The sequence below is a fragment of the Sinohyriopsis cumingii genome, chromosome 9 (assembly GCF_028554795.1).
Source record: "Sinohyriopsis cumingii isolate HCF-2022 chromosome 9, ASM2855479v2, whole genome shotgun sequence".
NCBI classification, from domain to species: Eukaryota; Metazoa; Mollusca; class Bivalvia; order Unionida; family Unionidae; genus Sinohyriopsis; species Sinohyriopsis cumingii.
Genome location: NC_142969.1, coordinates 105,382,564 through 105,403,846, shown reverse-complemented (window position 1 = coordinate 105,403,846; position 21,283 = coordinate 105,382,564). Strand labels below are relative to the sequence as shown.

At 36.1% G+C, this 21,283-nt stretch overlaps 1 protein-coding gene across 2 annotated transcripts in view; it reads right to left on the bottom strand.

Moving 5' to 3' along the window:
- Positions 1 to 21,283, bottom strand: part of LOC149792415 (double-stranded RNA-specific editase 1-like) — a 159,366-nt gene that overhangs the window by 124,939 nt on the left and 13,144 nt on the right. For both annotated transcript variants that reach the window (XM_089970984.1, XM_089970982.1), the window contains one exon: positions 14,060 to 14,233. In XM_089970984.1, the coding sequence (XP_089827110.1) occupies positions 14,060 to 14,233 (174 nt within the window). The remainder of the gene's footprint in view (positions 1 to 14,059; positions 14,234 to 21,283) is intronic.

The following is a 21,283-nucleotide window of genomic DNA, read 5'->3' as shown; positions in this document are numbered from 1 at the left end:
GGTTTAACGCCATTTTTCAGCACACGATAGGTTATACAAGGCAGCCAGTACTAATGGTGGAGGAAGAACCTGGGAAATCCCCAGAAAGAACCACCGACCCTCGAGAAGCTAATGGCAAGCTTTCTCACATATCCAGATTGGCCAAATCCGAGACTCGAACCCACGCAGACAGAGGTGAGATGACAGTGATCCGCAACAGAGAGCGCTTTAAACCACTCTGCCACTCGGGGCCCCATTTTACTTAAGTACCTACTTACAAATCTTTACAAATGCTTAGAGGAATTGGAGAACAAAATGTATGAAAACAAAAGTGACAATATAAAATTTATTCTAGCTGACAAAACAAAAATCTCTAATGAAATATTTATTTTGAAGACAATTATTCAAAATTTATAACAATAATATTATAACTAAGGAAAAGAATAATATCCATGTATTACTCCCTCATGCCAAAACAAAAAACTAACCAGATAAAATTATCTGGGAAATGCCTAAATTATAACAACAATTAAGCTTGAGAGTACCAAACAAAGTAAATATTGTTTCACAGAAATACACTGTTAACTTAAATACAAGTGTAAATAAATAATAATTACAGTAAATATTTACAAACAGATCTTCAACACAACCAAGTGCTGGGAAATATCAGAACTGTAATGGAAAGGCCAATTGTTCAATATGAATACCTTTTTTACTCCATGTGTTGTAAATTGCAATGAAACAGATTCATTCTTAAATTACAAACAGGAAAGTGCTGCAACAAGTAACTGTCAATTTTACGTTGCAGTTAACTGACAGGCACTAGACACAAAATCTAAAAAATCTTAAGATATCACAAACAATAAAGCACATGAAACAGTCTCCCAATTAGTGAATATATGATACATAAAAACATGGTGTGTGTGTGTGTGTGTGTGTGTATGTATGTATGTATGTATGTATGTATGTATGTATGTATGTATGTATGTATGTATGTATGTATGTATGTGTAAGTTAAAAAAGGCATACAAAATAAAGACAAAAAAGAGTATAGTCCATACAATACAAAGCTGAATTTTTAATATGGATTATCAAAAGAGGATGCATCCCAGGGCAAAAATGCTGAGACCAGTAGTTGACGTTCAACATGCAACAGAGCATATCGGGCCTATTGAGTTTCTGTCTGCCACTGTTGCTATTTAGTGGAGATCTAATCCACCAGACAACAATTCTTAAAGTTATGTTAGAATTACCCTACTGTTTGACAAAGAGCATCTGCTTTCCATTATATATCAATACTGCAAAAAACCTACATCAGAGAGAGACATGAGGTCCAAGTAGACCAGAGATTACTTACCTGGCTGACAAACTCATGTTAGAATGACCTAATTGTTTAGCACAGAGCATATCTATGCCAATATAAACAAATGTTGCTCAATCCATAAACTGAAACAACGGACCCATGTGATCCAAGATCCCTCACCAAATGAAACAAACCTGATGGAGAAAAAAATATTCTAATTTGTTATACTGAGAATTTGCCTGTCATAATACTTAATAGTGCAAATTGGATGTAACCAAAGCAAGAGACCCAATTAAATACAAGTTGGCCCACCTGACCAAACACAAACATTATGCTAAAATTACCAGTTTTGATCCCCAAATGAGCTAAGGGATGTAAAATGTTTCCTGATGTGCTCTCCTGAATGTTGTAAGAGACTACTATTGGAACAGGAGCCATGGTAGCTCAGTGTGACAGACTCAAAACCAAAACAGTAGTGATGGTATTGAGTCAGAAGTTTATAATCAATAATTGGTTCCACTTAACCAACTTATAATCGATTAAAATTGGTAACTAAGAGCAAAATTTAATTTTTCTTTGTTATACAATAATACAGTTATATCTTTCCTCAAAAGTTCAAATTGCTAATAAATGTACAGAAGTAATCTCTTTTAATGACATGTTTACTTTACCTTGATAAACATATTACATTTTTTTTATATTGTGGTATATTTTGTTCTACATATTTGTTAAATGAAATCAACTTTTTATGGCTGATAAGTCTTATGTAACTGAAATAATGTTGCAAATCTGTTCATTCAAAAGTGATGTGATTTTAATTTAAAGTATAGAAGGACATGGTTTTCTTGTTTGTCATTATTTACAAATACTACAAAGGATTTTATATTTAATCTGAAACAAATCTTCAAGATGTGTTTAAATTTATCAACTCAACAATTTAACAGTTTAATCATGCAATCATGACTATATGATACTAATTATGAAAGTTTGCACCTATAGAATATGGTATGGTTTTAAATTTGTAGGTTGTGAAGGGAATGAATAATTCAGATCAGCTTTAGCAGATTGGAAGCCCTATTAGCTTACCATTCACATGAGTTTTACTAATTTTCGTGTTTTGCATGCAACTAAAAAGCAGTAGTCTCCCTTTTAACATAATCAATTATGAAGTTTCACAATCTATTATCTTATTGGTTTGCTCAACCAACTGATGATTGATCATAATCGATTATAACTGAAAATCAGAACAACACTACAAGAGATTACCATCAAATCAACCCACATCAGTTACCACAGTGTGTTACTGGGCAAGGCACTTTAGTACAACTGTATATCCTAAATGTGTTGCAGTGCCTTACAACACTAAACCAAACCAAAACTTTACTGTTTGACACACTGCATCCCCTTTTCATAATGAGTGATTCTGCCAACGCCATATCAATAAATCTATAATTTTCTAATTATCCAAAAGATTTTCTTGAAACTGCAAAAATGTGCAATTCTGCCATTATAAATTCTTGTAAGAAAAATTAAATTTTCCTTTCCCAGAAAAATCTGCTACTCTGTACAGACATCTGCTATTTTTAGCATTAACATTATACTATACCTGCATGCTGTTATTAGATTGCTACCTTTTGCCGGGATGCCAAGTCCCCAGCCTAACCTAAATATTCCCATCTCCAATTAGTTGTTGTTGTTGTGGGGTTTAATGCCATTTTTCAGCACAAGATAGGCTATACATGGCGGCCAGTATTAATGGTGGAGGAAGAACGCGGGAAAACCCTGGAAAGAACCCCTGACCCACGAGAAGCTAATGGCAAGCTTTCTCACATACCCACATAGGCTGAACCCGAGACTCGAACCCATGCAGACAGAGGTGAGATGGCAGTGATCCGTAATGGTAAGTGCTTTAGTCCACTTGGCCACTTGGGGCCCCCTCCAATTAGTAACTCATGGGCCAGAAAAGAATAAAACAGGATCATAGTCTGATGTCTTATTCATATCAAACATATGGAATATACTCCTTTTTTGATTTGGTAAGAGACTACAGGACATTAGAGCAAGGTCTTTGCAGGGAATCTCTGCAAAATTAGCAATTGAGTACAGTATTACATAATTAAAATTAGTTTAACACCCACTAAAAAAAGCAAGTTTTAATAGCAATAATACATTACCTGCTATTATTGCACTGCTGAATTATAAGATAGAAGAGAGGCTGATGATCTAATAAAAAAACAACTGTACAAGCAATTACCCTTACGAGTGTTCCAAACTGTAAGAAAGCAAATGGCTTGACCATATGTTATGCTATCATAATTGAACTTGACAAATAAATGTCTTCACTATTTTGCATCAAAGATCGAAGGTGAAAAAGGATGAATAGGTTGAGTGAGAACTCCAGAAGGCGCTTATCATGATATCATCTAAAGAAGAGTGATTAAAGAAAGCTACAGATTTCCATGTGGAAACATTTCCATCAAGGACCAAGTAGACATCATAAATAGTGAAACCCCATATTACTATCTATTCAGAAGGCTATAACAAGATTTTCAATATGGCAGCCAAACTGGACTTCAGATCACCACAATTTTTGTTTAGGACCAACTAGATATCTTAAGAAGTCCTATACTGAAGAAAATAAAATCATTTCAATATGACTTTCTGTGCAGCAGGACTATCAATAACAAGATTTTCTAGGTAGCTGCTGTCCAAGCCATATTGGATTTATTATAGTGAAAACCCCATGCTCATACAGGGTTCATACACCTTTGGTGTGACAAAATTCAAGGACTTTTCAAGGACTTCATCCATTTTTTTCAAGGACATCAATGCTCAGTGCACATTAGGTATATGTATCAATGGCCATTTACAGGATTAGTGAGAATGTTGTAATTTCCTGACAAGGGGCTTCCTAATATTTGTGCAATACGCCTGAGACTTTATAATAGAAAATAAAAAATTCTTACAAGAATAACAACACTTTATTTCTAAGAAAAACAAATCAATTCAGATCTTTATATGAAAAACATAAAAAATTATAGATAAATTGCAAACAAGGCAAACTAGGTTCAACAGTTTTTTAAATTCTTAACTCTAACTACACTACAAGTACAACTACTAGAGATCAGAGTCTGCTTGTGTGACAGTCACAAATCATCATATGAAGAACAAAATACAATGGAAGGATAAAAAGTAGACAAAGTAGAATAGTCACAATCTTTTCTTTAAATTCTACACTCAAATATATAATTTGCACACATGACCACACTACAACCACTGACTCTTTAGGTACCAAGTTCTTTAACATGGTCAGCAATTTCCATTTTGACAGTTGCCATTTCTGACTGCTTGTACAGTTTCTCTTTCTTCAATGCATTGGCTTGTGTAACAAAGATTTTTCCAGTAGCTTCTGCTTTTTCATATAATTTGTCCTATGTTTTTTGAGATGCTAAATATTTGGTAGCAATCGGAGTTTACAGAGATTCCTGAAGCCAACCTTCTCTCTCCGACACACTTCAGGAAAACACATTGGTTGTCCTCGTATTTAGCACCTTGCATAATTTATGCATACCTTAAGTTGTCAATGGCAGACAAAATCGATTTCTGTAAGAACTCTGACGCATGATATGATGCATTCACACAGCATCTTAAAATAGTCCACCACAAATGTATGATGTGTGTCGCTGTATGTTAAAAAAATGTATCTGCTGTCACATGATCACTCATGGAAATGTTACAGGTGCATTTACACACAGATGTAAATACATCGTGTAGAAAGCAACCTTTCTGTTAACAGGTACATGGCCTAATTTATGTCCAAAGCTTGGTCGCAACGCCGAAAAAGTCAATAATGGATTTCCTACAGACTTCTGAATTTTAGACAGTATGCCAAAAATCAAAATCTTGGACATAAAATAAGAACAAACTGTGATCATTTTTGAGTATATTTTTCATTATCTTTTGTTTCGAGAGTTTTAACAGCAGATTCACCATGATTTAAAGTACAAAGATGTACTGCTGCTGCAGAAAATAAATCAACAAAAAGGAATGATTGTTGGAAAAGATTTGTGCACTTTTTAATGCTCTTCTGTAATCAGGTCCACGCACAATTATAAATATCTGATTGGTCACGTGTTGAAAACCACTCAATAGCAATCAGTTTTATTTTGATTACATGACATAATGGTATGGAAAGAAACTTTCTTACATTCATCTGTCGATTAATTTTATATTTTTCATGGAATGAGGCTTATTTTCAAGTACTTTTCAAAGATGATTCAAACCTTTACAAGATACTGTGCAAACCCTGTGATATGACCATCCATTCAGAAGGAGATGCCATAGCAAAACTGTTGAAATGGCCATATTTGTTGTACAACCATTACTATTTTCATTTAGGACCAACCAGACATTGGGCTGAATGTGTGTGTGTGTGTGTGTGTAAAGTTTCATGGCAATCCTGCAAGTAGTTTAAAAAATTGTGGAAAATGAGTAGATACAATTTTACTAGATGAATGTGTTTCCCTTTGACACAAAGAAGGAACATTAACAAAGAAGGTAAATTAAATAACAGATAATGGCTACTGTATTTTTCTGTACTTTTTGGCTGCAGCTTGTTTTGAAACACCAAAAACTGTTTTGCCAACATAATTTTCTGTATGTATTTTGACCCAATTTGTTTTCAGACACTTTGCACCCCCCCCCTCCAGTTTTAATGCCTTGCAAGTTGCAGATGATATTTTACAATAATTCTTTTCTTCAACTTAAGTTTTCAGCAGAATATAAAAATCTCCGGTGTCTCATTTTGTCACCCTTAGTTTGCCTGCTGATAATTAAATACTAAGTTAAATTCAATCAGTTGTGAATAAGGACCTAATTATCTCAGAAAATATTCGCACAACCCTAACAAGAGATGCTTAATGTGCCAATGAATTTAATCACTAACTAAATAATTTAAAACCCTTTTTGACACTCATCACAAATTATTTGCCCCCAGTGTCCTTAGTAAATGACCACCATTTTGTGCAGTCTGTCATGTGACAATGTCTCCATTTTAAAGTGGTACTGAGCATAAGAATCAAATATTGTGTGTGATAGTGCTTCACAGTGATGTCAGGAAAACTTCAGTGTATGCATTATAATGTTCAATTTTTTAATAAAAATTAACTGGAAAATTATTTATCATTTTGCTTCTTTTGAATGGCTTGATATGTTTAACCAAAACAGGACTGGTTGTCAGTATGGAGTTCATTAAAAAAGAGTCCACACTAATATGCTTCCAGTAGGGTGCAGCAGAAATGGTTTTCATTAAAGAAAGCTAATGGTAGTACATATTGTTATTAGTCGACATGATCCCCATTTCACTTCATTAAACAATACCCCAAAGAATCGGCATGGTTTAATATAAAGTAACCCTGAAACAAGGAGATATTTATCCTTGTTGGCAGAATGATGCAAAGTATATAAAAAGTACAGCTACTTCCTGACTTATGTGATAGTTGTGTACCCAAGAGCGGTTGTTTAACTCAGAATTTTTGGGATCACTGCTTTTAATTTTAACTGAAAAATATGCACTATATATACAAGCATATAAGCAAAATATTTTCAGAAAAACAAAATCCTGGATGAAGGGATAATGATGGCCATGGTCTAAACATGAAAATGTTATAGTTTTCTTGTTGAATACAGTTATACATGTATACTGTTACTGTACATCGCAGAAGAAGAGATCACATGCCTAACCTAAACCCCTACAACCTATTGTGTGTGTGTGTGTGTGTGTGTGATTTGAATTTATAACACAGCTTAATAATTTTTCAGTCATATTGATATGATGTCTGCAGTGTGACAGTTTACAGTGATGTATTGCAATAAGGCATCATGCCACAGACATGTAGCATGATGTCCCACCAAATCACATTATCCTGACACCAGGTCAATCAGTCCTAACACTAACCTCTTCATGCTGAGCGCCAAGCGAGGCAGCTGTTAGTATCTTTTTTGTAAGTCTTTGCTGTGACTCAGCAGGAGATCGAATCCACAAAATCCCCCATCCGAGGCAGATGATCTAACCAACAGACCATCGGAGCTGTCTACAACTTATTGTAATGAACCCCATGTGAATATGCCCAGACCAGAGTCTGTATGTAAATATGACTAGACCAGAGTCTGTATGTAAATATGCCCAGACTAGATTCTGTATGTAATTATGCCCAGACCAGAGCCTGTATGTAAATATACCAGACCAGAGTCTGTATGTAAATATGCCCAGACTAGATTCTGTATGTAAATATGCCCAGACTAGATTCTGTATGTAATTATGCCCAGACCAGATTCTGTATGTAAATATACCTAGACCAGATTCTGTATGTAAATATGCCCAGACCAGAGTCTGTATGTAAATATGCCCAGACTTGATTTTGTATGTAAATATGTCCAGACCAGATTCTGTATGTAAATATGCCCAGACTTGATTCTGTATGTAATTATGCCCAGACTAGATTCTGTATGTAAATATGCCCAGACCAGAGTCTGTATGTAAATATGCCCAGACTAGATTCTGTATGTAATTATGCCCAGACCAGATTCTGTATGTAATTATGCCCAGACCAGATTCTGTATGCAAATATGCCCAGACCAGATTCTGTTATGTAAATATGTCCAGACCAGATTCTGTATGTAAATATGCCCAGACCATGCACAGAGCCAACAGCAGAATTACCTCTTTGCCTTAAAACTTTGATCAAGTAAGCCACACTGATCTCTGGGCTCAAATTTGGATAACATTGGTTCATGTACTTATGCTAACAGAAACATCAGTCTTTCATTAATACTTATATAAAAGAATGACATAAAATTCAGTCGGAAATCAAACCAAACATACATATAGCCTGGACCAAAGACACTGTTGATCTTATATAATGTTATGAACACATTTTTTCATGTAAGGTTTTTATTGGTCTTGCGTACAGGTTTTCATCTCAAGGGGTTGACACCTATGGACTTTGCCAAATATTAGGATCAAAATAGCAACCCTATTCTATGAGGGGGTGAACATGAAGATATTTAGTCCAATATTGTACATTCTGACTGCATCATGTAATTTGTAAAGATTCCATTTGCCATCAATTCCTTGATACCTTTTACATCAGAATTGATTTAAGGTGACAGATGACAGTTTTTCTTTGCCAAAGATTAAGACCAAAATACTATCTCTTCTATGAAGGTGGACAGTTGGGGGAAGGTGCATGAAGTGGGTTGTTTGGAACAGCATCAATGATTAAAGAAAACTACATGTAAATGCCAAAATTTGTGATCGAATCTTCATGGTATTAAGTTAAATAAATTCAATATCCATTGTACAATGAGATATCAATATCAAGGTAAAACTGATCAAGAAATATATTGCAACTATAATATTTTAGATGATGTGGTGTGAAGTGTGCAATATCTGCAAAACAATCATTACCCTATCCCCCTCGTAAAGCGATATTTTCGTAATAATCTTTGGCTATATTTACGCTGTCATACATCACCTCATAAAAATTTTGATGTAAAATTTATCAAGGAATTGATTGGAGAAGGAATTTTTCAGTTGATGCTGTGAAAAATATGCAATATTAACAAATTATCAATGTGTTTACCTTTTTCCTTCATCTACTCCTACTGGTAAAAATAATTATATGACCTTATTAGCGGTTAAGCTTGAACACAAGATAATGACTGCTATATTTCAAATCGAATCAAGTTCACAATGTGCCACTGACAAAAAGAATATTAAAGGAATAAATGTTCCATGGTTAGATTAACCAGATCTCTCCATATGAATTTTCATTAACATAAGCTCTGCCAAAATTTTAACTTTCTTGAATTAGCACTCTACAGACTACCATGCCAAGATTACGTTTCCATAATGGTGTGTGTGTGTGTGTGTGCGTGATTTGGTTTTTTAACATAGCTCTCAATTCTTCAGTCTCATCTCTGCAGTATGGGGTTTAAACCCATGACATCCCTTATCAATGGCAGATGTTCTAACCACCTACGGCCACCAGTGCAATCGCTTCTACTTACAATCTTTACTTGAAAGTCTATTGGCAAACCTGTGCTTCCTGGGCATGACCTTACTTTGTGAATCATTTAACAAATGTAAGAAGCTCAAAAGTGTTTTTATTTTTCTTAACAAGACTTTTCATACAAAAGTAAAACTTGCTTCCACATCCAGTCCAAAAACTGAATTGAAAATGTGTTGACTGTTGTGCCCAGATCATTAGCAAGTTTCCCACTCAGAAGCTTTAATGGCTACAGCTAGACAAGGAAACCATTCTTGTCACAGGTTTTGATAGGGTCCAAAGAAACATTAATACCACGTTTGATCAAAACCAGAGGTCTTGCAAGGATTTTAAAACAAGGAGTCCAGGACTCCTATTTTTCCCAAAATAGGAGTCCCACCAGCAAAAGCTGCAGTCTCCTCCCAGAAGCATTTTGGGCATACCTGATGTGGCTAAATGTCTGGATGAGAAAAACCAGTGGTTGCCATAGAGCTTAATTTTCCTAATTCTTTACACCACTGACATATAGCTCTTGCTTGTGCATTAGAGTGAGAGTGAATTATGTCAGGCCAAGGAAAGGTCTTATTCCATATGCTAAGCTAGGCATCACACACTTTTTTACATCTGGCTACTCTGTTCCAGACAAACTTTCAGTTCTAGCAACTTTATCGCTCTTCTGAATCTCATTACAATCTTCATCAATTTGACATTTAAACCCCAAAATACTTATCCAGATTTGCAACGGCATTTTGTCTAAGTTTCATTGTATCTTGATTTCAAGGTCAAATGCGCTACTAAAAGCTAAAGTTGCTCGTTTGATGTACTCTTTTGAAGACCGCATGTACATCAGTAGGTCTTTCTACCTCTGAATTCAGTCACTGTAAACACAAGCACATTTTTCTCACCGCCCAGCAGCTAGTCAAAGCCCAGCTATTGGGTCATGTTCTTCTGATGTACTCTTACAATGACAATATATACATCTGGGATCCTTTCAGCCACTGAATTCTCTCACTGTAAATATCAGCACAACTAAAATGATCAATTGATCAACACATTTTCCCAAGCAGCAGGCAGCTGAAGCAGGACTAGCAAACTTTTAAATTTGCCATCTAGCTAACATGTACATATGGAGGACTCCTCCAAATACACAAGATTAAGCATTTCCGAGCCCCCTGAAAATAGGCAATGACTGAAGAAGTTAAAAACAGGTTTTTCATGTTTGCTACAGAAGCCACAGGAGTGCTAGGGAAGGCTCACTGAACATAATTTTGATAAAGCGTGTCCGAAAAAAAGGAATACCCAATCAGATCAAAATTGGATCAGTTATTCTAGAAAATAAATCTAAAATATGTCTTCCACTTGCTTGCCAAAAGAAGTCACACCAATGTTAGCTATCCCAAAAATAGTTTATATAACGCATATCCTAAGCAACATTCCTACAAAACTAGATAAAAAACAGCAGTCATTCGAAGGAGTGCGTGTGAGTGAGATTTTTAATGTAACTTTAACAATTTTAGTCATATTGCTGTCATATCTGCAGTTTATAGTGATATTTAGCACTGGGGCATCATGCCGCAGACATGAAGCATCATGTCCCACTCAGTTACATTATCCTGACATCAGGATGACCAGTCCTAACACTAACTTCTTAATGCTGAGAGCCAAGCGAGGCAGCTGCAACCACCATTTTCATAAACCTCTAGTATGACTCGACCAGGGTTCAAACCCACGACCTCCCACATCCAAGGTGGACGCTCTAACAACTTAGGCCAACGGAGTGGTAACTTTTCCAACCAGTCATGCACAAGCAACATGCAGAAAGTGCAAGTGCTAAAAAAGAACATCCATACTAAGTTTAGAGTTTGGGACGAGCCTAGGCTCGAGCTCGAGGCTCGATAATTTTGGAGCATTTTCGGGGGCTCGAAGCTCGACGAGCTTACGCCTAGAAAAATTCTCTGCTTTTTTATATTATCGGACCGGATAAACCCGTGCGATAATTAATTGACCGTGGGAATGAGCGGCTTTACAGATTCACACGGCCTACGCTTCCCCATGTGTTGGTCGACCAGCGGGCAGTCGTTGCCTTGCAACGGTCATCGCTGGGGGTTCCTAAGATAATTCCGACTATTATGATTGCGCCTGACAGGGAGAAGGGGTTTTTCAACTTCTGCAAGCGAGAGAACCGGTGAACTTCTCAAGCGTTTGGCCTGATGATGAGTGGTGCCGGAGGGGCAGTAGCCGCACAACTGACGCCCGAGGGATTTCTTTTAAACTGATTTTTTAACAGTTCAAACAACATAAACGTGTTACCAGTAATTTTTCATATTGTATCTGCTCTTTGTTTGTTAATTTTTACTTATATTTTATTTCTAAAGCAGTAGTGATGTCAAAAAATAAGAAATCTGCTGTTTGGACTTATTTTAACAAGAGCGAAAAGGATAATTTTGCAGCTTGCAATGAATGTAAGCAGACAATTTCATGTCCACAAGGAAACACTTCAACAATGCGTCAACATCTGCTTAGCATTCATCATATTGACATAAACAAGGATGAGTCTGAAATAGAGCCAAAGAAAATGAGAACAATGTATAACTTTGTTGTCAAAACTTCACTGGAAGAAATAGTCTCGAAACTCGCTGCAGTCAATGGAATCTCAATTCAGAAAATCACTCATTCAGAATTTATTCATCAATCGCTGTCATTAAGAGGAAAGAAGCTACCTGCTGATGAAAGACCGGTGATGGCCCTTATTCGCGATTTTGAAGAAAAAGTGAAGCAACAAGTCATACTGGACATTAAGAAAGAACTCTCAGAATCAAAGAGATTTTCAATATCATTGGACGAATGGACAAGTATCGGAAATCGTCGATTTCTCAACATCACCCTTCATATGGTCTCGTCAAAATGTATCAATCTTGGTCTTGTCAGAATTTATGGAAGTTGTAATGCTGAAAGAATGAACGAGCTCGTTGAGGAACATCTTAATTCTTTTGGTGTCTCATTCAAACAGGATATTGTTGCCTCTACTGGTGATGGAGCAAGTGTCATGATCAAGTTCGGAGAAAAATCGCCCACTCTGTATCAAGCTTGCCTTGATCATGGATTGCATTTGGGTGTGACAAAAACTTTTTACAGAGAAAATTGCCCAGGTCAAGGAATTTCAGTTTTTTCACACGAAGAAACTGGACAGACTGATGATTTCGATAAAAGCGATGATGAATTGAGTGCTGAAGAAGTTGAGATACAAAGCGAATCATGGAAGGAAAATATAAACACTGTGAGAGAAATTGTTAAATTTTTCAAAGGCTCAGCCATACGATCAGATGCGTTTAAAGCTAAAAGCTCAGAAAAATTTAACAAAGAACAACAACTGTCCCTCGACTGCAAAACTAGATGGAATTCCATGCTAAAAATGCTAGAAATCTTTATTAAATTATATGATGTCACCAATGAAGTGCTGAGTGAAATCGGATCCGAGCATCTCTTAACTAATTTGAACATAGAATTATTGAAATCCATAGTTTTGGCATTGAAACCGGTTGAGGTTACTCTTAATGCTATGAGCGAAAAAAAAAGCTTCTCTGAGAACCGCTTATGGTGCTATTAGCTTCATGAGGGAAAAATTATCTGCACAAGGAACAGAGATCAGTCATACTCTTTTAGAAAATACTGATCATTACATCGACGGTAAAGTTAATCAACAACTTATGGATCTTATGATTTCTCTGCACCATTCTGATAATGTTCCATCCAAAACTTCTATTGAATTAGCAACAAATTTGATGAAGCGGCTATTTCCATCGGCAAATACTGCAAATGAAGAAGCACATGATGAAAAAATACCTGAAGATGAACTTAGATTTCGATTGGAAGCTTCTAGCATTCAGGGATCTCTTCAAACCAATCGATTTAAGAAATTACGCCAAGAATTTTCCTTGTCAAAAAGTAATGGTGAACTGACTGAAAATCTGAGGCGATTATCAGATGCCATCAGTACAATCAAACCGACTTCAATTGATTCAGAAAGAGCATTTTCAGTTGCTACTAATTTCTGTACAAAATTGTGATCAAAGTTATCAGATAAATCTCTGCATGCTCTTGTCTTTTTGAAATTCTATTCTATTAACAAGAATGATGTTTGAATAAATTATAAAGAAAATTATTTTTCATACTACTCAAGCTCGAAAAAATTATCGAGCTTGAGCTCGCACAAGCTTCAAATCCCCGAGCTTTCCTATACTCTAACTAAGTTGAAACTTAACATTCTGGTTGCAATGGATAAACACACTGAACAGTTCTGGTAACGCATGCACAAGTTTAACCCAAAATAGCACTGCAGCTTTTGACAAGCTGAAAATAACAAAGGCTGAAGGACAAACAAACAAGGGACAGAAAACAGGCATGCCACCTGGAGGGCCATAGTATCAAGTGGGATTCATTACCATAAAAGTGTTATAGGATGGACCACACCATACAGAGGTAACAAGGAACCTCTGAGTTATGTACAAAACTTGTAAAACTTTAACATGAAAAATTTCAACATAAATCTAAACCATGTTGAGGCTAAAAATACCACAGACACCAGTCAAGAGATACTTCTGTCTACAAATCTGCTAACAGTGATGACATGACAACAAAGCAATCAAAACAGTGATGACTGACTTGCAATCATAAATGAGACACAATCCACACAGCCACTGTAACTTACTCCCATACAAGAACAACTCACCTGGTACATGGAGGATATTGAAGACCTTAATAAGTGCATATTTGGCTGCCTCTTTCTTGGCCAGCTTCTTACTGCGACCTATCCCCTCAAATGCCTCCCCATCCACTTTGACGGACATTGTGAACATTGTATTCTGCTTCTCTCCAGTCTCTGAGACAAGTGTATACTCTATATCTACAGGAAAATGACAAAGAATAATGTATGTATTATTCAAAGTAAATTAAAATAATGATTACAAAATTTACTAATTCAAATACATTATACAAATTATTTCCCATGTTTAAAATTACATTTTTAACAATCACTCATATTTTGCACAGTGACATTTCATAACGATATTTACATACAGCAAGCATGATGATTTTTTGGGCCAAATCTACTATTCAGTTTTCATAAAACACCTGGCAATGTCTTTTAACTTTTTATATACATTTTTGAAAATATATCATGGACATTTTTATCAGTGTTTTTCCAATTCATATTAAACACAGTGCAATTAATTCAAGCAGCTGTATATAAAAAAAACATGCACTGCACCAAAACTACAAGAAAATGATCCACTACAACAAGCATGTGATTTACAAGCACTACAAGCTATGAATACTGGTATTTTAATTTTTTTATCTTCATTCAGCAGCCTGAATTATAACCATCACCTTTTCAAAACTACACGCTTTTGAGTTTTAAAATAATAAAACTTGCAACAATAAATAGGTCTTTTTCAAACCAATTAATGAATGGAAATTCTTTACGGCAACATCGCCAACAAGAGGACATTGAATTGAAAATTAGATGCTCCATGTTAAATAGTTCTCTATGTAGGAAATAGAAGGCTATGACTGCCTCTGGAGATTACTGACCAATGGATCACAATGACCAGATCCCTTGGTCAAGATATGATGTCTTGAAGTAAAGTAATTGTGCAGAAACAATTATTTTCTTACTAAACCTGCCTTGACCATGACTGCTCAGCTCTACACTTCAGAATCTATGGCTGCTGATGTCCAATAAACGTAATTGTGTCCTTTCCAGCTGTTATTCACAAGTATCTGAATACTCATTTTTATCATTTTGTGTTGATTATTAACACTTTTCTAGAAGCTTATTTTCTCTTTCGTCTTAACCCTTTACCTCATAGAACATAGTTACAAAGTGCAGCGTGCTATAAATAGAACACCTGTTACCTATTCAACTCCATACGCATAAGCCTGTCTGTTAACTGTTAAGCAATGTAGTGTATGTTACGTTTAACAGCAATTTTAACCATTTTACATTTTTTGTACACATCATTTATGAGTAAAGTCCAATTGTTATAGCTGTGTAATTATTTTTCACGGAAGAATTTTTTATGTGCTTTGAAATCTTGAGAGAACTCGTTCACCGTCATGTCAGTGAGGCTGCATGACCAACCTAAGCTGCCATTTGTCATACTAGAGTTTTTCATCTGCGTCTACATCACTAAGTCATCTGAATTTGATAATTTATAAAAACTAATTGCTGCCTATATCAATATCAGAGCCTTTACCTAAGTTAATGAATCTTTCATAGTTGTGATTCTAATCTTGAAAACTTCATAAGTACTGAATGAAATTCACGACCGCCATTTTGGAAAGTGGAGATTACGACCCAGTTACTTTAAATAGCAGATATCGACCAATGCATAAACAGTGACCACATGATCTGACGTAATTGTCATTCGCAGAAATAAATGTAGTATCTAATAGGGGGTTTTCCCCGAAGGTGGCGTTACGAAAACCAGCTCAAAATGACTGATGTTTACAGCAGGCGTCAAAATGCGCTTCCATGTGAATGGGGTAGAGGTATCAAAAGGCGCTTCCATGCAAATGGAGTGGAGGTGTCCAAAGACGCTTGCATGAGGTAAAGGGTTAAACATGCATCGCTCTCTGGATGCAAGACGCCATTTTTAAAAATTCTATAATCAACAGTTTGATCATACATACGCTTCGCATGAACAAATAGGTGCCGTTTACAGCATCTGGAGTGCTGCTGTAAAGTTAGTCTGGCTCCCTGGCTAATTTTGCTAATTCTAAGATGAAACCTGGATGCAAATAAAACACAGATGAACCAATTATCCAGATTTTTTGGCAATGATCATTTGTCCTTAGTTTTTGCGAATGCCATAAGTCTGTATTGTATGGGTAATTTTTGTAAAACTTATGGCAAAATCGTAAGAGTTGGCAGGTCTAAAATTACTGTCATTATCTGTGCACTAAAAGAAAAATCATTATGCTTGGCGCTCAGCTTTAAGAGGATAGTGTTAGGACTTGTCGACCTGGTGTCAGGATGACGTAATTGGGTTGAACATCATGCTAGGTGTCTGCAGCATGATGCCTCAGTGCTAGACATCACTATAAACTGCCACATTGCAGACATCATAGCGATATGACTGAATTTTTTTAAAGCTACGTTAAAAGTAAGTCACACACAGTGGTATGATTGTTCTCAGAGAATATTTTACATGCTAGATGTGAACCAGTCAAAAATGTGTAGTTGTCCAACATTTTCACCTCGATAAAGATCTGTTACCCTAGACAAGCCACTTACATATTGACAAACCTGATCATAAATTTCAACAGGCTATAATTTACTCAGCTCTGGAAAGTCCTTTATTCCATGTTGATTTCAGTCAAGTTGATGAAATTATGCTGATCAACTTACAGAAATAAAAGTTGTCTGAAAGTTTTTATACTTATAGAAATGGTGGCCACATTCTATGGTAGACGGCATTACTTGAAAAGTTGAATATTTTTCATCCCTTGTCTTAACAACAAGAGACATTTTTATGGCATATTTGCATCATTCACATAAATTTGAAATCCTTAAAGCAAGGAAGCTTTCTGCCCATCTTGGTCAACATTCTGTTTAACTACTTTTGAAAAGTATTTGAAAATACAAATTCCATTTTTAATAATGGAAACCATATCTGATGGCAGATTGGCATCATTTGTACATTAGTAAAGGATGCCTTCAAATTTGGTCATTTATCCTTTTGCAATTTTGGGGAAATTGTTTAAAGGGTACTTATCTTTAGTTACAACAGCCATAACCGAAAGCAGAACCACACCGCATCATTCATACAAATCTGACAGCCCTTCATACCAGGATGCTTCCATCAAATTAGGTCAAATATCAATTTCTGTCGAGTGGGTTTGAAAGCATTACCTAATTTTATTCAGTGACCTGGATGAGTGGTGTTTGAGAAGTGGTTTAAAGGCTTTTCTATTTTTTAGTAATGGTGACCATTTTTTAAGTAATGATGGATCAAATCATCCAAACACATTTTAAAGATCTAGAGGTCACAACACTTTATGTTAAATTCTATTTAATGTTTTTTTTGTTAAGTTTTTTGAAGAGGTTTTCCAATTTTTAGTAAAAGTTTCCAAATTGGATGACAGATCTGCATCCCACAGAAAAAATTCAAAAAACATGTGAATAAACAAAGATGATGCCCAACACAAAGAAGACCAAAAGCTCCCTTTCCCTTATGGCTTGGTAAACTAAAACAAATACTGTACAAAGTCAAATGTAAGCAGTGACCATGTGAAAAATGGTCCTGGGTGGCAACTATTTAAAACAAAAGACCCTCTAAAATAAAATCTTTTACCAAAACTCCTTCCTTCTGTATTACCTGTTTATTCCATCCAAAAATGCAGGTAACATACTAAAGCTCTTTTATTCAAACACCCAGTAATCATAGCTGTTTCAGTTTTTACATTGAATCAATTGAAAAATTTACATTGAGCATGCTATTCAAAGTAAGTTGACACAAGAACGTTGTGTGATATAATTTCCAACACCAGAAAGAAATGACAATGAAGAAATGAATCCATCTGCTAATATTAATTTAAACATGCTAAAACCAAATAACATTTAAATATGACATTCACCAAAGCCAGGTTATTTTCATTTTCTAGTAGCCACCATATATAGTAGGTCTTGTTTTATTGCTAAATTTTTTTTTACCTACAAGTCACTGGCAGCATTTTCAAGAAACTAGCAGAGTTCAAATGAAAAACAACTATGAAATGTCTGAGATCTTTGCTAGCTTCAACAGAAGGCTCTGATGTGATTTGGTAAACTTGCTGGAGCCCAAATATGATACAGACAGGATACGACAACTAGGACCAATCTCAGCAAAGAGAAAATGTAAAATATAGTGTGATATCCTGACATGTCTGATCTTTCGCAAGAGCAACCCACATGAATAAACCTGATGGATGGAACCAGTCAGGACCCTCTAGTGTATAGTCAAACTGATGAACGGAACCAGTCAGGACCTCTCTAGCATATAGTCCAACTGACAAACGGAACCAGCCAGCATAGTCAAACTAATGAATGGAACCATTCAGGACCCTCTAGCTGTAATGTGTCGAATTTTGAACAAGTATTGAACATTAAAATTGAATAAAATGAACATCAAAATTTTAGTACAGTCAAGCCAGCAAAGTTTTATGTTTAGGGTCAATTCAACCTTTACCCATGTCAGTTGTTAAATTTTGTTGGAGAAGGAGAAGCCAGCATATGTGGCTAATTTTGAATTGACCCAGGCATCGCAAAGATGTCCTGTGAAAGTAAACATTCAGATGCCAACTATATCTGCTTAATGGGAATGTCAGGTTGAATAGTTATTTAATAAAAGAGAGTTGGTATGTGTCGTGTTTCTCAGATTGGCTAAGCTGTCAAAATCTGACAGAAGTAATGATTATCTTGGGGAACAATTAGGAACGACTCATTACGACTGGTCAGTTTAACTTAAGGCATACACCCTGGAAGAAATGTTGAACTTAAAGTAACGACTTTTGTCAAATTTTCTCAGTCTGAGATTTTTCCTGCAGGAGGAGCTAGACTCGTTTGACTCCGGGGAAAACTAAAAAGTAGTTCTTCCTCATTAAGACAAGTAAGAGGACCAGGTGGCTGTCTTGTAGTTTTGATATCTTTGTGACAGGCCTTTAGTGCTAGGACACAAATTTTCTTGGAAATAACAGCATTAAGGTACACAATTTTAATTTTCATGCAATTTTCTATTTTGTTTTATGCAAATGTGTTTGATATGCCTAGGATCCACAATATGCATTGTTTACTCGATTTCATGGAAATCTGTTGAGATGATATAGTTGTTTATGCAATTTATTTCTTTAATTTTATAGTTACCACTTCACTGATAGAATTGACTTACTGCATGCGATCAAAATTTTCAGATGTGTAAGATTTCATAGGGTTATAGAATTAATTTCATTTGTCTGCTGGGATGATATTGATTATCGGGAGTTAATGAACATTGCATATTTATGTCTGATTTTTTATTGCTTAAAGAATTTTGTAGGTTAGGGTAGTGAGTCTTAAACAACAGTAAATGATAGCATGTATCTTATTGAGTGGAACTGACTAGGTTGGATGTCTAAGGAGTCAAGTGACAGAGTATACAGAGAGATACAGGAATGTTTGTTTATATGCACTGCTCACATGTTAATTTATGGTCAGTGGCTGTGAAGCAAGGGCGATGACCTACTAAATTAGGTCAGACTTAGATGTATATTACAGGGCTTGTTTGTAACTAGAAATGTACCTTACTCAAAATACAGTCTAAATTTGTAAGGACCATTAACTTTAAGGTCACTTTATGTTAGAATTTAAGCAGTGTTTAGAAAGCTATTTTATCCTTTCTGAGTAACGAATGTGAGAAAATTTTATATGCATGTAGAAGGTGATACAAATTGAGACTGAGTGGTAATCTTGCAATTCAGGGAAACAGCTCTCTGGAACAGTCTGAAAGACATAAGTCTGGATAAGAGATCGAGGGGTTAGGATAGAAGGATCAAGAAAGATCAAACGTATACAGGTGAAGGTGGGAAGAAGTGGGATACACTGAGACGAAGACTGGAATAAACGCTAGGTGATGCAAATCAGGTGTGGACATTGTGCTCATTTCACCACTCATTATGATGATAAAATGAATAAAAAATAGAACACTGCTATTGAAATTCTGTAACATAAATTTGTTTGAACTGAATCGATACTATTAGTTTATGTCATTGATTAAACTGTTATTCTCTTGTCTAAAGGGGGCTCATATTGTCTTATTTCTTCTCAGTAGTTATGTCGAGCTCTCTGTTGATGTTCTATCTATCCACTCAGAAGGGAAATAAAATCTAGGGAGGTCATCCTCTAGATAATGAAAGCCAATCTAATTAAGCACCACTCAATACCAAGAGGGAACATCATTACACTAGCATATAGTCAAACTGATGAACAGAACCAGTCAGGACCTCTCTAGCATACAGCCAAACTGATGAACAGAACCAGTCAGGACCTCTCTAGCATACAGCTAAACTGATGAACAGAACCAGTCAGGACCTCTCTAGCATACAGCCAAACTGATGAACAGAACCAGTCAGGACCTCTCTAGCATACAGCCAAACTGATGAACAGAACCAGTCAGGACCTCTCTAGCATACAGCCAAACTGATGAACAGAACCAGTCAGGACCTCTCTAGCATACAGCCAAACTGATGAACAGAACCAGTCAGGACCTCTCTAGCATACAGCCAAACTGATGAACAGAACCAGTCAGGACCTCTCTAGCATACAGCCAAACTGATGAACAGACCCAGTCAGGACCTCTCTAGCATACAACCAAACTGATGAACAGAACCAGTCAGGACCTCTCTAGCATACAGCCAAACTGATGAACAGAACCAGTCAGGACCTCTCTAGCATACAACCAAACTGATGAACAGAACCAGTCGGGACCTCTCTAGCATACAGCCAAACTGATGAACAGAACCAGTCAGGACCTCTCTAGCATACAGCCAAACTGATGAACAGAACCAGTCAGGACCTCTCTAGCATACAACCAAACTGATGAAAAGAACCAGTCAGGACCTCTCTAGCATACAGCCAAACTGATGAACAGAACCAGTCAGGACCGCTCTAGCATAAAGTTAAACTGATGAACGCAACCAGTCAGGACCTCTCTATCCTCCAGTTAAATGATAAAATAATGTCAAGTACAAACTGGACCCATAACTTTCCAGTTTAGCCAGCCTGATGTTATTTTAATAGACTTTGTAAGTGGCAATATGAAATGCTGGACAATTTTTCAGGTTTTTCTTGTGATGCTGATTCAGTTAGTTACTGTCTGTGTAGATGCTTTTAACTGAATGTGGATGAACCCAGGATAAACCCTTACCCATCAATTCTGGA